General features: G+C 39.9%; 1 protein-coding gene across 1 annotated transcript in view; it reads left to right on the plus strand.

Annotated features, from left to right (window-relative positions):
* Positions 1 to 6: 6 nt before the first annotated feature.
* The window catches only part of PRKD1 (protein kinase D1), a 288114-nt gene continuing 275370 nt past the window's right edge, over positions 7 to 12750 (plus strand). Inside the window, exon 1 of the mRNA XM_046653872.1 lies at positions 7 to 214. Coding sequence (XP_046509828.1) covers positions 188 to 214 — 27 coding nt within the window. The 5' untranslated portion in view covers positions 7 to 187. The remainder of the gene's footprint in view (positions 215 to 12750) is intronic.

Raw genomic sequence — 12750 nt, forward strand, 5'->3', positions numbered from 1 at the left:
GGCGGCGGCGGCGGCGGCGGCGGCCGCGCTGGTCCCGGGCTCGGGGCCGGGGCCCGCGCCCTTCCTGGCTGCCGTCGCCGCCCCGGCCGGGGGCATCTCGTTCCATCTGCAGATCGGCCTGAGCCGCGAGCCGGTGCTGCTGCTGCAGGACTCGTCCGGGGACTACAGCCTGGCGCACGTCCGCGAGATGGCTTGCTCCATCGTCGACCAGAAGGTAAGGCGCCCCGCCGCCCCGAGCCCGGCGCCTCCCCGCCGCGCCAACTTTCCGGCTCCGGGGGCTCCGCCGGGGACCAGCCTTGCCGGCGCTCGGGAGGGTCTGGCACCGGCCGAGGTTGGACGCCCGCAGCCGAGGCACTGTGCTCCCTTGTTGTCCAGGTCTCTCCTGGCCCCATCATCTTCTTGTATTGCCCATTTCTCTCCAGTCTGCATCCTCCTCACCCATTTCCATCCCTCTCAGGACTTTTCCAGGTATCTTGCCCGTTTCTCGTCGCGCCTCCCCCTCCCCTTAAGACTTCCCGGCTCTCCCCTCTCTTCCCTCTGGACCCTGGACCAGCACATTCCTGGCGCCGGAATCCTCCTTCCTGCACCAGAGTTCCCCCCGGGACACGCTCCGCACGATTTCAGCACCACTCCCTTCCCCTGCAGGCCCCTCTCCCAGCTCAGATGATGCTGAGGAGTTCTTTGGAATGATCTGGAGATGAGGAATTTCTCACCTGTCAAATAAGCTTTTAAGGGAGGATGATGGACTTGGCCAGCTGTGAAAACAACTGACCAGACCACAACTACCCACCTTCTTGTCGTCTTTTAGTCCCACATTTATGTGAACATGGGAGCAAATTTTTCAACGGAAAATCTGAAAGTTGCAGCCCTCTTGCTTTTCGTCCCTGGGGCACTGAGAGGGGGCCTTTAAGGCGGGGGGGCGACGGGAAGGGGGACCAACATTTAAAAGGTAGAGATATTGCCCAGGAGCACCCCGAGGCTGGCTGTGCCTTTAAGTTTGGGACTCTGGACAGCGGCCACCAAAGGCGGGTTGGAAAAAGGACCATTATCTGGGCCAGGCCACCCCGGGAGGAGACCCAGCTGGCCCACCACTGTTTATAGTGCAGTTCTGAATTTCAGGTCGTCTCTGTAGCCATCCAGAGGGATGGCGCACGGAAAAGGGTGATAAGAGAGTAAAGAAGAGGGGCTATGGCGCCAGTCTTCTGAGTATAAACTGCCAGGGTTTAGGGGGTGGAGAGAGGTCTCTCAAGGTGCTGGATTTCAATCCTGGAGGACTGGCTAGTACTTGCCTTGTAAAAGATCACTTGAATAATCGTGAACGCTTTCTTTAAACTATTTGGAACAGAGTTTGCTAAACCTGAGTGTTGTGAATTGTGGCACTGAGCACAGGAGTGTTAGGAAAAGCCCTAGGGAAAAATCAGGAGTCTACAGGAAGTTGTAAAAGTTTTGGAGGCCCGACTAAGGTAGCAGTGAGTGCCAGGAATTTTTGTCTATTGAAAAGTGTGACATTTTATATTGCATGCAACTCTCAGTTTTTTGCAACTTCCCTGTATATGACAAAATTTATCTAATTCTGGCACAAGTTGTATCATGCACCTCATCCTCCAAAATATTGGGGAGTGTCTGCTGCAGGCAAGCAGGAGCGCTCTCCTAGGCACTTCCTTAATGGAAGTGGTAGTCTGCAGCAGTCTCCATTAGGGTGCGGACCAGTTGATTAAAGAACAGTGCTGGATAAGCAGATAAACAATGTATAATAAAACTTCTCCAAAAGCTAATGCATTGTATAGAATTTTAACTTACCTAAATTCTAAAGCAAGTGATAGAGTTACAGGGAATATTCAAATTGGGTCAAATTAGTATGGGCAGACTGTTTTGGACCAGCTTTAAAACACACACACACATACATACATACATATACACACACCTTGATGAAGTTTAGGATGGGAAGAAACATGTATGGCTCAAGAGGTTTGGGATTGGGATTTTGAATGGAGGCTGGATTCCAGTTATCTCAGCAGCTACCAGGAGGGATGTTACATGGAGGGAGCAAAGTGAGTGCAGAGGGAGAGGGGTAGCAGGTGCCCACGGAGCGCAGCTGGTCTGAGGGTCATGTCTAGAGTGTTCAGAGAGAGAGAGTACAGTTATGAAAGGCCTTGAAATTAAAGTGAACTCAGATTACAAGAAGCTTCAGCAATCTACACAGAGATATCAAACCAAGGACACCTGGAAGATGGATTTGCTGTGTGGAAGAGGTTTTAGGATGCCAAAAGTGTTATGGCGTAAAGAAAACTGGAGTTCAGTCATGAGCTAATTGAGACCTGAACCCAAGCTCTCGAGGAGAGACCTGGGGAAATACTGGAAGGGGACTATCATTGGCCCTGTGGACTGGTTTACAAGGCGACCCCTTCCTTTTTTTTTCTTTTGTATTTACTCTCGTCGTTTTTCTGTCTCTAAAAGAAGAGTTTGAACAATTTGATTGCTTGGCAGAGCCAAGGCAAAGATCTCACTTGCACTTTTTTTTTTAAAGGCTATGGCAAAGGGACAGTTAGATTTTGACATGTGGATTGGAGAGTTATTCATATATAGGATGCTGTCAATAAATATTTACTGGATGGTGGGTTAAGACAGGAGAAGTTGCATCTATCTATTTGTCTGTCTGTCTGTCTATCTTCTGGCATCTGTCTTGAGCTACATTATCACCCCAGGCATAAACAAGATTAGGAGGGCTGTGTGTCCATCATGGGATCCTAGGGATCTTTGCTTTGTAACAGTAGAAATGGCAGCGAGGGTCACTTTGGAATTAGGGCAGTGGGAGGAGGTTTTTTGCCCCTTATTTCACCTTCTCTTGAAGTACTTTCTGAAGATAGCAACTGAAGAAGGATAACGAGAGAGAGAGAGAGAGAGAGAGAGAGAGAGAGAGAGAGAGAGAGAGAGAGAGAGAGGGAGAGAGAGAGAGAGGGAGGGAGAGGGAGAGAGAGGGAGAGGGAGAGAGAGAAAGAAAGAGAGAAGGGGGGTTTGGAGAATGGATGTTTTAGGAGAGAGCTGAGAAATTGAAGTCATTTCCAGTTTACTGTGTAGGCTGGAATCATGTTGAGCGTGCAGCAGTTCTCCTGGTTTTCTGAGTTCTCCACATTCATAGTGTTATGACATGTTATAAGGGTTTTCATACGATTTCTTTGAGAGTTCTGTGAATACTAACAGAGATCAGACTTCTTAAATCTTTGGAAGTATTAGTTGACAATTCAGTTGATTTCAGCAACATTTATGGGCCATTTTCTGTGGGATGAGCTGCTGAGGTGTACAGGGCTGAGTAAGAGAGATCCTGCCCCTGAAGAACTCATCTTTAAGTTATCATTGTTATTGCTTAGAATTTAGAGTATAGTTTTTCTTTAATTGTGTAGGTTTGAAAAGTGGCAGACGTATGATCGTACTTGAAATATTTTAATGGTAATTAAGCAAAAATATTTTTAAGATAAATGTACCCTAAGTATGTATTGAATTACATAACTAAAGAAGTATTTCTTTTGTCTTTTAGTTTAGATGAAAAATCTAGGCTTGCTTTTTTGTATGTAACAATGTATGAATATAGAAGATGTAATTAGTTCCTTCTTTTTTGGAAGTGTCAGCCTAAGGTTTTATTTATATTATGCTTATTTCTTTATTTCGCAAGCATGTAACCTTGAGGGGCTAGTTGTAAATAAAGACGTATTCTGTTTGTTAGCGCTCATGATTATTGTTTTCTGCAGGGTAAAAAAATAATAACGGTAACTGACTTCACTTTGAAACACTGTTACTTTCTACTATCAAAGCACCTTGAATATATAGACTAAGAAGGAATTGTTCTGAAGAAAGGAACAGTATTCCAAAGGAAGAATTAGTGTGGTTTCATAATACATCATGTATCTATCTATCTACACACACACACCACACGCACACTTTTTCTAAATCAGCAGTATTAATTTAGGGATGTGGGATGCAATTAATATGAATGTCTGTCTGTCCATTCATTTGGCTGTTATCTTATTAGAAAGATGACTCATATTTCCCTTTTGAATTGACTTAAATGAAGTAATAACATCTGTAAGACTGGCATATGGTTTCTCTTTGCACAGTCATTTATCTGAGCAAAGAAACTAAAGAGTGGGATTTTTATGAGGATAAATTCTAAAGGAGACATAGAGGTGAGTGCCTCCGTTCTGGGGCAGCTTCGCTCTGCCTGTAGTTGTTTCACTTTCTTAATTGTAAATTGTTATCTTAACAGTTGTAGTGTCATTTTTACCTTTATTGTTAATTTTAGCCACTCTACTTCTACCAGATTGAGAAAGTTGGAAGTAATTAGCTGTTGGACCAGCCCAACATTGTGGAACAATAAAATCTTTTTAGGCTAATGATGGTGTTTGGGTCTTAGTGTATATTTTTTATTCATTTTATATTTGTCCTTATTGTATGTCTATTGATTTCTGACTTAATGAGAAAGTGTAGAATTTGTCATTTCATTAATTGATTCTGAAGTAATATAACTTTAATACTGAATATTTAAAATTTCAATTTCTTTTCAAGTTTAGTAGTATAAGATTATATTTTGGTATATATGTAATCCCTATGTAATATATATACATGTAGTATATACATATGTCTGGTGTATTATCTAAGTGTCTAAGTGTGTTTTGATATGTATTTTTAAAAGCTTCATTCCTGTGCAGCCTTCAGATGCTGAAGTATTGTTTTATATTTTGTAGCGTAGACTGCAAAAAGGGCGGCCTCATTCATTATGTATTTCATAATTCAAAAGAGAAACTCTGCTTTACATTTTTCTGTCAAGACACAGAACTGAAAACCTTATCTTATAGGTGTGTACTGTTTGCCACTAGTTTTCACAAGAAGAATATCCTTTGAGCCCCTGAAGTTAAAGGCATTAAGCTTTACAGTTCTGGCCTGGGAAGAATTGGATGATTGACTGTTTTGACAAATGTATGAATTAATTTGGACCTTTAGATCCAGGTTGAGATAAATTGAAAGAATTTTCTGTGAAAACTATAGTATGTGTGTATGTGAGAGTAGGGCTTGGGATAGGGGTCGGGCTGGAAAATTATTAATAATGTTTGAAAATTTGCCCCATAGTTGTTGACTGTGTCGCTCCATATAACCAGACTCCTATCGTAACTATTAAGGGAGATTTAAAACTTTATTTTGCCAATTATTATGAGTCTTTTTTTGTTGTTCTTGGTGAGGTGATTGTGTATAGATCTTCACTAATTTATGCATGAATGACTTTTAATGACCTTACTAGACAATACAAATTTGTAAGCCTATGAATGTATGGTTGTGACTTATCTAAGATTACTTTGAAGATTAAAAATGGTGTTATTAAATATACTGCCTGGTGAATAGATACATGATAAATAGGATTATTGATATTCTAAAGTTTTATACAGATTAGCATACTGTCTTGTTAACAAAAGAGGGATGTACTTTATTATCTTATTCTTATCTCAGAATATAATTAAAATTGTGGTATTAAAAAGCAGTGTGGCTGTAATGGCCTGGTAGCATTATTTCTTCTCTGCCCTCTGTAATAGGGCAAATCTTAGGAGTAGTTGTATTTTGAAACTGCCTCTCAAATCTTACCCTCTCAGAATTCCCTAAGGAGTAATTTATTATTGCTAAATCAAAAACACATATGCTGATAAAAGTAAAGCACATCTTCACTGCTTTTTATTATTTTTGACAAGAAGTTGATTTAATTCCTTTTCACTTGCCAGGGGAAATTCAATGATATTTCATTTGATAAAAAAAGGGAAATAATATAGGTAACGGTGCAACATTTGGCAACATAATGATTCCCAAATCTGGTCCTCAAGACTAAAATCAAAATTTCCTTTGCAAATAACCCTTGTTATGAGGAGGAAGGCGCTTGGATATGACTTATGGCGATCGCGTTCCGCTGTTATGCTAGCATCTACAGGTTGTTTGCCAAATTGTTACATCTGATGAATAGCTAATGTAACATAGTTGGTTGTACACATGCAGAAGTGTTATATTGGAATGAGAGGTAATTTTACTAGGAAACAATTGAGTTAGCAGTTTGGCTAAGTCAATCCTAAGTCTTTTCCTTATCTTTTCACTAACTACCACTTACTTCTCATGGAAGTCCACGTCCCATTACAAAACCTTTAGACAACCACTGTCAGTAATTACTCATCCATGTTTTAAAGAAAAGTGGAATTGATAATTACATGAAACGTGTATGCGTGTGTGTATTAGACTGGCATCATTGCATAAGCTCTCAGGTTATACCAGGAAACTAGTATAATGATCAAGGTAGCGGGGCTGGACTCAGATTGGATTAGAAGTGGGTAAAATAAAGAGGCAGTTCCATAGGAGTTGATCATAACATGAGAGTTCTTTCTTCTATTTTTATATTTGTTGCTTTGTTTCTTGTGTTGGGGATAACTAATCCTTTTGACCTCTGACCTCTGATAGTCACCTTGGTCCGTCTGAAAGATCTAAGCCTAGATGTGAAAATCAAGTTAAAAATGTAGGGTGTTTTTAAAGATAGGGCTCACCTTTTAATTTCCCAAGCATTATTCTAGAGACGTTTTGAAAATGAGATTTCAGTTTCTTGAATCTTTCTTTAATGTTGGAATATGTTAGAACAATACAAAGCAATAAGAAAAAAAAAGCATCAATTTTTCTCTTTCTATTGATAGTATTTAGATACAGAGAAAATGATTATTTTGCTCACATATATTCAAAATTCTTTTCCCTCTACAAGAATATGTGAAATTCCCCCTAGGAAGTCCTCTGATATTGTCAATCAGATATTTTTGTACCATTAAAAGCCAATAATGACAGCACTGCTTGAAGTTACTTGGCAGCAGAGAAACCCACATTATACTGTCTCTTACTCTGTCTTTCTAGTCTCACACAGAAAACAGATAATTAAATAAACAAAGCCTTTAATTACATGGCCACTGTGGCCGTTATGGAATATAATATAATTTTGATGGTTATAAAGGTAAGAATTGGTATAAAAACACCACATATTGAAACACACTTACGTCTGTCCAAATTTACAGTTTCCTGTATAGAAGTTTCTTCCAAAGTTGCAAAAAGCTTTTATTTGGCTAAAGCTAGACAGTTGATACAGCAGCTTAGCAATGTTGGCAAATATGAAGATTAGATTTTTAAATGTGCAATCATGCAGGAATTTTGTCCAACTTATTTTGGTGAAAAAGAAAAAAAATTTATGTACCCTTCACTAGTTCATTGGCTTCTATTCTGACTAAGCCACTGATCGAAGAGGAATTTGTTGAATTTACTGCGTGTATCTAGGCATAATTGCAAAAATTTCTGAATACTTCTCTCCCTAATAGCAGCCACCTTTTTCACATATATGTTATAAAATGAATGAAAAGTATGAAATTGATAAGAAAAATATGAGCAAAAGGTATGAATGTGCATGATAATTGGCATTATTAACAATCGAAGGCTCTGCAGACAATTATAAGAGTATCAAATATGTGAAGTAAAGATCTGAGTCTATTTCTTTTTTCATAAACCATGGGAAAAAAAGAACCTAGATATAAGCAAAGCCTAATTTGGTAAGATATGTCACAGACAGAAACATTTGCATGTCAAATAAAACCACAATGTTTTCAAATATCAAGTCCATATACCATTAAATCAGTTTGCTTTTTGTGTATTTTTTGTAAATGTAAACCATTTGATTGTAAGAATTTTTTGCTTGAAATTTATTCAGCTAGATTTACTTTGATGCAAATTTCAAACTTTCTTAAGGTGCAAAATATTTTCCATTAATCATTAATAAAGATTTAACCATTAGGTGAAAGTGTTAATAAAGATTTTTAAACTGTCAGTGTTGGACATACCAAAAAATAAAACCCTTTCTGAGGTTGTCTAAATCAGTCATTCTAATGATGTAATAACTACTGGATAATTATGGAATATCACTTTGATTTGAATGGATAACTATAGCGAGAGAGAGACCAGGGATTCCGTTCTAGTTCAGGTGCTTGAATTAAGTACCAGACAACTTAAGTGATTGAATTAGGCCATCTATCACTGGTCAAATATTTATTCATGACACTGTCTCAGCCTTTTTATCAATTAACCGTGAACCTTGTTTTTCCTCGTCTAACTCCTCAGATTGTTCAGAAGTGGTGGTCGGCTTGTGGTCTGGTAGGGCCCCTTGACTGGGACCAGCAGTTCTTATAATACCTCAGCGTGGCTGCATCCTTCTCAGAGTTCCGGGAATTCACAGCCATCCTTCAAGGAAGAACATCCATAAGTGTTCCAGGGCATCTGGCATAGGGAATAAGAGGAATTTGGGTGATTTCTTTGCCAAAGAAAGCAGATTATTACGTGGGACAGGGGCATGTTTCTCCATTGACAGAAAGGTGTGGTCTGCTGTCTATGCTGAACCATCCGTATGGTCTCTCCCCTCAGCGTCTTTGAAAGGTTTGGTCTCTATCCTGCATATGGAAGGCTGCAGCTAAGAACGTGTGTGACCAGGAGGGTTGAAATTATTTAGAGATTGGTTAGTTTAGTTAGATCCTCAGAACAGTTCACTAGAGGTCAAGGCCCCTTGACCAAAAGCGGTAGTCTCTGGCAAACAGCTGTAGCTTTCATTGTTGTCAAAAGCAGGAAAGAGTGGGAGGAATTGGGGAGCAGGAGGGGTGGCAGTTAAGCTCTGGGGATGGCTTTGAATCAGTGGTGGTGAATAGACTTCGAGCAGGCTACAGTAGGCAAGGCCTGTGTCATTGTGAGACTAGTGGCTCCTGAGGGCAGAAAAGGACAGTGACAGCAAAGCTCTGACCTGTGGATTGAGTTAGCAGGAATGGCCCCATTAGATAACTCTGGGATAGCTCTGGGGAGAGGTCTAGGAGGTGGCTTTTTACAAGCAGAGCAGTCCTCTGTGGAAGTTTTTAGAGTGTCACAGATGAGAGGTTCAAGGAGCAGCTCCCGGCTGCCTTGACTGAGAGTTTTAGGAAGAGCTTGTCCCGGGAGCATTGGGTCATGGCCTGCAAGGGTCTAGGGCCTCACGGTAACGGGCCCACTGAGGGAAGGCTCCAGGAACAAAAGCTTCCCGCCTTTCCCCTGTGTGCCTGTCTGTGTCTCGCCTGCTTTTCATTTGTCATCTCTGATTTTCACAGTATCTCTATGTGATAGTCAATTTCTCTCCATTTTAAGGATGAGGAAACTAAGGGGCAGAGAGGTTAAATCATTTATCTCCAGTCACACAGCTACTAAGTGGAAAGCAAACCCCCCAATTCTTTATTCACGTCACTAGAGTGAATCCTAAGAACAGAGAGGGCTGGGCCGGCCGCAGATCTGTACTCAGAGTTTGGAATGACCCAGTTGTGGGGGAGGGGTAAGTGTTCAACTTCCTATTAGGTTCGCTGAAATTTACTTAAAAACACTTCAGCTTTCACAGTGTGATATTATCTGTATGTTAGTTTAAATTATTCCTCAGTCTGGAAGGCTTCCCTCATCTGGAATTCACATCCCAGTTAGTGGTCAGCTAGAACTCTAGTCACTTTGGAGGCCACCATTAATAAGGCTTTTCTTATCGGTGCCAAGAGACCCACCCCGGGTATTGATAATTAATGTAAGGGACGTTAAAAATAGACTCTCATTGGGGATATTAGGGCCATTACAGAGATGGGATTGCCCAAAGTGTTTTAGAGACGTGCCTTGCCCTGGAGGAGTCATATGAACTGTAATGTATCTACTTGTTAATAGGTAGATACTTTAAAATAAATATCTGTGAAGCAGAATTTGGTTTAGAATTTGCTTTCATTATCCTATGGTAAGAAGATGTGGGGATAGCCAGTCCTCGCTCATCTTTAAATTTCCAGACACTGCTGTTATTTACCCAAAGCAGTTAATCACTTTATGTGATTAAATTGGCCTGGGTTGGTTTACACCTCCTTCCGATCAGATGTGGACGCAGAGATGTTGTGGAAGAAGCGATTATGGTAGACCGTGTATTGATCAGTGTGACTCGAGATTAGTGGGCATAAAGAATCCTAGCACCCAGTGTAAATCAGGGAATCATTTCTTCTTGACTAGTACATTGATTCTGAGCAGATTCTGAGCAAATAACTAAGGGTGCTTAAGAAAAGTACCTTTTAGTGGTTGTTTTTCATCTGAGAAGTATTTAGAACGCCTGTATACTAAGGATCAGGCTGTGCAAATGTGTTTTCTCTTTTTATAAATTTTACGTGTGTTCGTTTATTTTTGGTCAATTATGGATGAGCCCACCCTAAGGCAAACTTACTCCCACTTGTGAATGACCAATCACAGGCCACGTGGAGGTTTTCTTTCCATTCCAGTAGGGCTCTCCAGTCCCAACTGTAAATGGCCTTGCATTGCTTTGCATTGCCTGTGTACAGGGCTGAGGCCAACGCTTCCCTTGTAGACTAATTGTCCTATCTTTAGGCTTTACAAAAATGTAGTTGTATATATAGGTAGACATGATTTGATCTAAAGTATATCCCTACTTCAATTAAATTCTAAGGGTTTCTGCTCTGAATGGCTATTGGGAAGCATGTGGTAAGGTGGTTATTTGTTCCTAATGGACTGGAAAGGTACCTGAACTATTGCCTCTCTTTGATATACTTGGAACTTTTGCAGTTTTAATACACTGGGCAAGTTACAAAGAGAATTCTCTTTTGACATGACTCCCTGATAGTCTCTTGGCGGACAGAAAGGCAGCAGACCTGTCCAGCTGCATTGGAAGTCTGAATTTACTAGACGTCTGCTAGTCAAGTACTATGCCTTGTAAGCCTCATCTTGAGAAAACTCATCTTTAGCTGGTAGGACACAGGGCATCAGTTGTTGTTGAAGGAGTAGTAAGGTGGATCACTCATGCCTAATTCTCTACCAAATGACTGGTGCTGAGAAATAATTGGTTAGCTTCAGAGTATCCCCTAGACAGGAAGACTCTATGACCTTCCTTGCGACAGATGTGAATTTCATCTACTGATGTGAAATGAGCTGTTGTCATCTGGGATGTAGATCTTTAGAATATTTAAATAAATCCAATAGCTTGCATGGATTTTTCAAAGAATAAAAGACTAGATCTTGCATGATCTTTGCTTTTATTCAATTCTTTGGGAAGAATAGGGAGCAAAAGTGAAGATCCAGTGAGAATGGACTAATGCAGTGGAGTTGAGCCAGGACACTAAGTTCAATAGAGAGACCATATGCCCCCTTGTCCAGAACAGTCCCAAGTTATATCTCTTGTCCTGGAATTCTTTTAAATTTTATGTTCGCTGATAAAAACTATGGAGTTTTAAGTTAAAACAACAACAAACAAAACAGGAAGAAAAATCTTAATTAGGACAGACGTTTTATTACCTTTTGGTCCAAAACCCTTATACATTTAAATATAAAAAGCAAAACTTACACTTACAATTTATTTCATAGGAAGGGTCATCAGATTACATATATTAATCATTTCACTTTGAGTGACTTTTCTAAATGGAGTCTTAAACTAAAAGCAAAAACAACTAAAAACCTTACTTTGGTTACAATGACCCCTTTGACCAAAAGTTTCTATATAACTTAAGGATGAGAAGACAACCAACATTTAGAGTTGATTTCATAAACTACTTAATTAGATCTCACTTTGAGTGTACTATCTAAAGTAATTTTAGCTCTGTTTTCTCCAACCAATCACTGTAAATAAAGATGCTATGATAGATATGTACATTCTTTTGTATTAAACAGCAAATACTTTTACGTACTCTGGTAGTTCATACTACCTCTGTTAATTCAAATAAGTAAACAGAAAGGCCTGCCTTGAAGCTTTGGCACCCTTGGCAACCATCACAAAGGCAAAATACACTGGCTTAGATGCAGAGGGATAACGTTCGGGTTTCAGGTTGTACTTTATTGTTTGTACTTTATTCTCTGATCTGGAAAACAAATATAACATGTTAGCAAAAAAGAGAGAAATTGCACACAAATGCCCCTGACTACTTAGAAAACTTGTTTTATATTTAAAAACAAGTAGACAAATGAGGGAAATAAAATTTTGCAAATTAGATTGTCCCACAGTAACAATGTGTAGGCTGTAGTTTATGTTTTCTTAAGATGTTCCCAGGCATAGCCTGGATGAAGCCAATATATGAGTTATACTTATTATTCTACACTTGGCTTCTGTTGATGACTATACTGTTGAATAATATTAAGAATTATAGGTTCAGAAATTATAATATTAAGTGTACTGGCTCCTGAAAAATAATGCACGTCAATGGGTCTAAAGCCACGTGAAAAGGAACTTGATTTTGTATAATCATTTCTGTTTAGAATTTTCCCCACATGGAAGATTATAATTTTTATACTTCAATTAAATAATTGTTTTTCTTTTATTTTGAAAATTATAAAATTACAACATGTGATAGGCTGAATAATAACCCTAGAGATGTCCACACCCCCATCCCTGGAGCCTGTGAATGTTACAGCCAAAGGGCCTTGCCGGTGTGATTAAATTAAGGATTTTGAGAGAGGAAGACGATCCTGGATTATCTGGATGGGCCCAATCCAATCGCATGAGGCCTTAAAAGTGGTGAATCTTCCAGGTTAGGTCAGACAGATGAGACTGAAAAGCAGCAGAGAGTCCAAGCATGAGAGAGACTTCATCCTCTGTTGCTGGCTTTGAAGGTGGAGGAAATGGGCCAAGAGCCAAGGAACGCTGGGTCCTTGTAAGAGGAAGCAGGA

The sequence above is a fragment of the Equus quagga genome, chromosome 2 (assembly GCF_021613505.1).
Source record: "Equus quagga isolate Etosha38 chromosome 2, UCLA_HA_Equagga_1.0, whole genome shotgun sequence".
Taxonomy (NCBI): domain Eukaryota; kingdom Metazoa; phylum Chordata; class Mammalia; order Perissodactyla; family Equidae; genus Equus; species Equus quagga.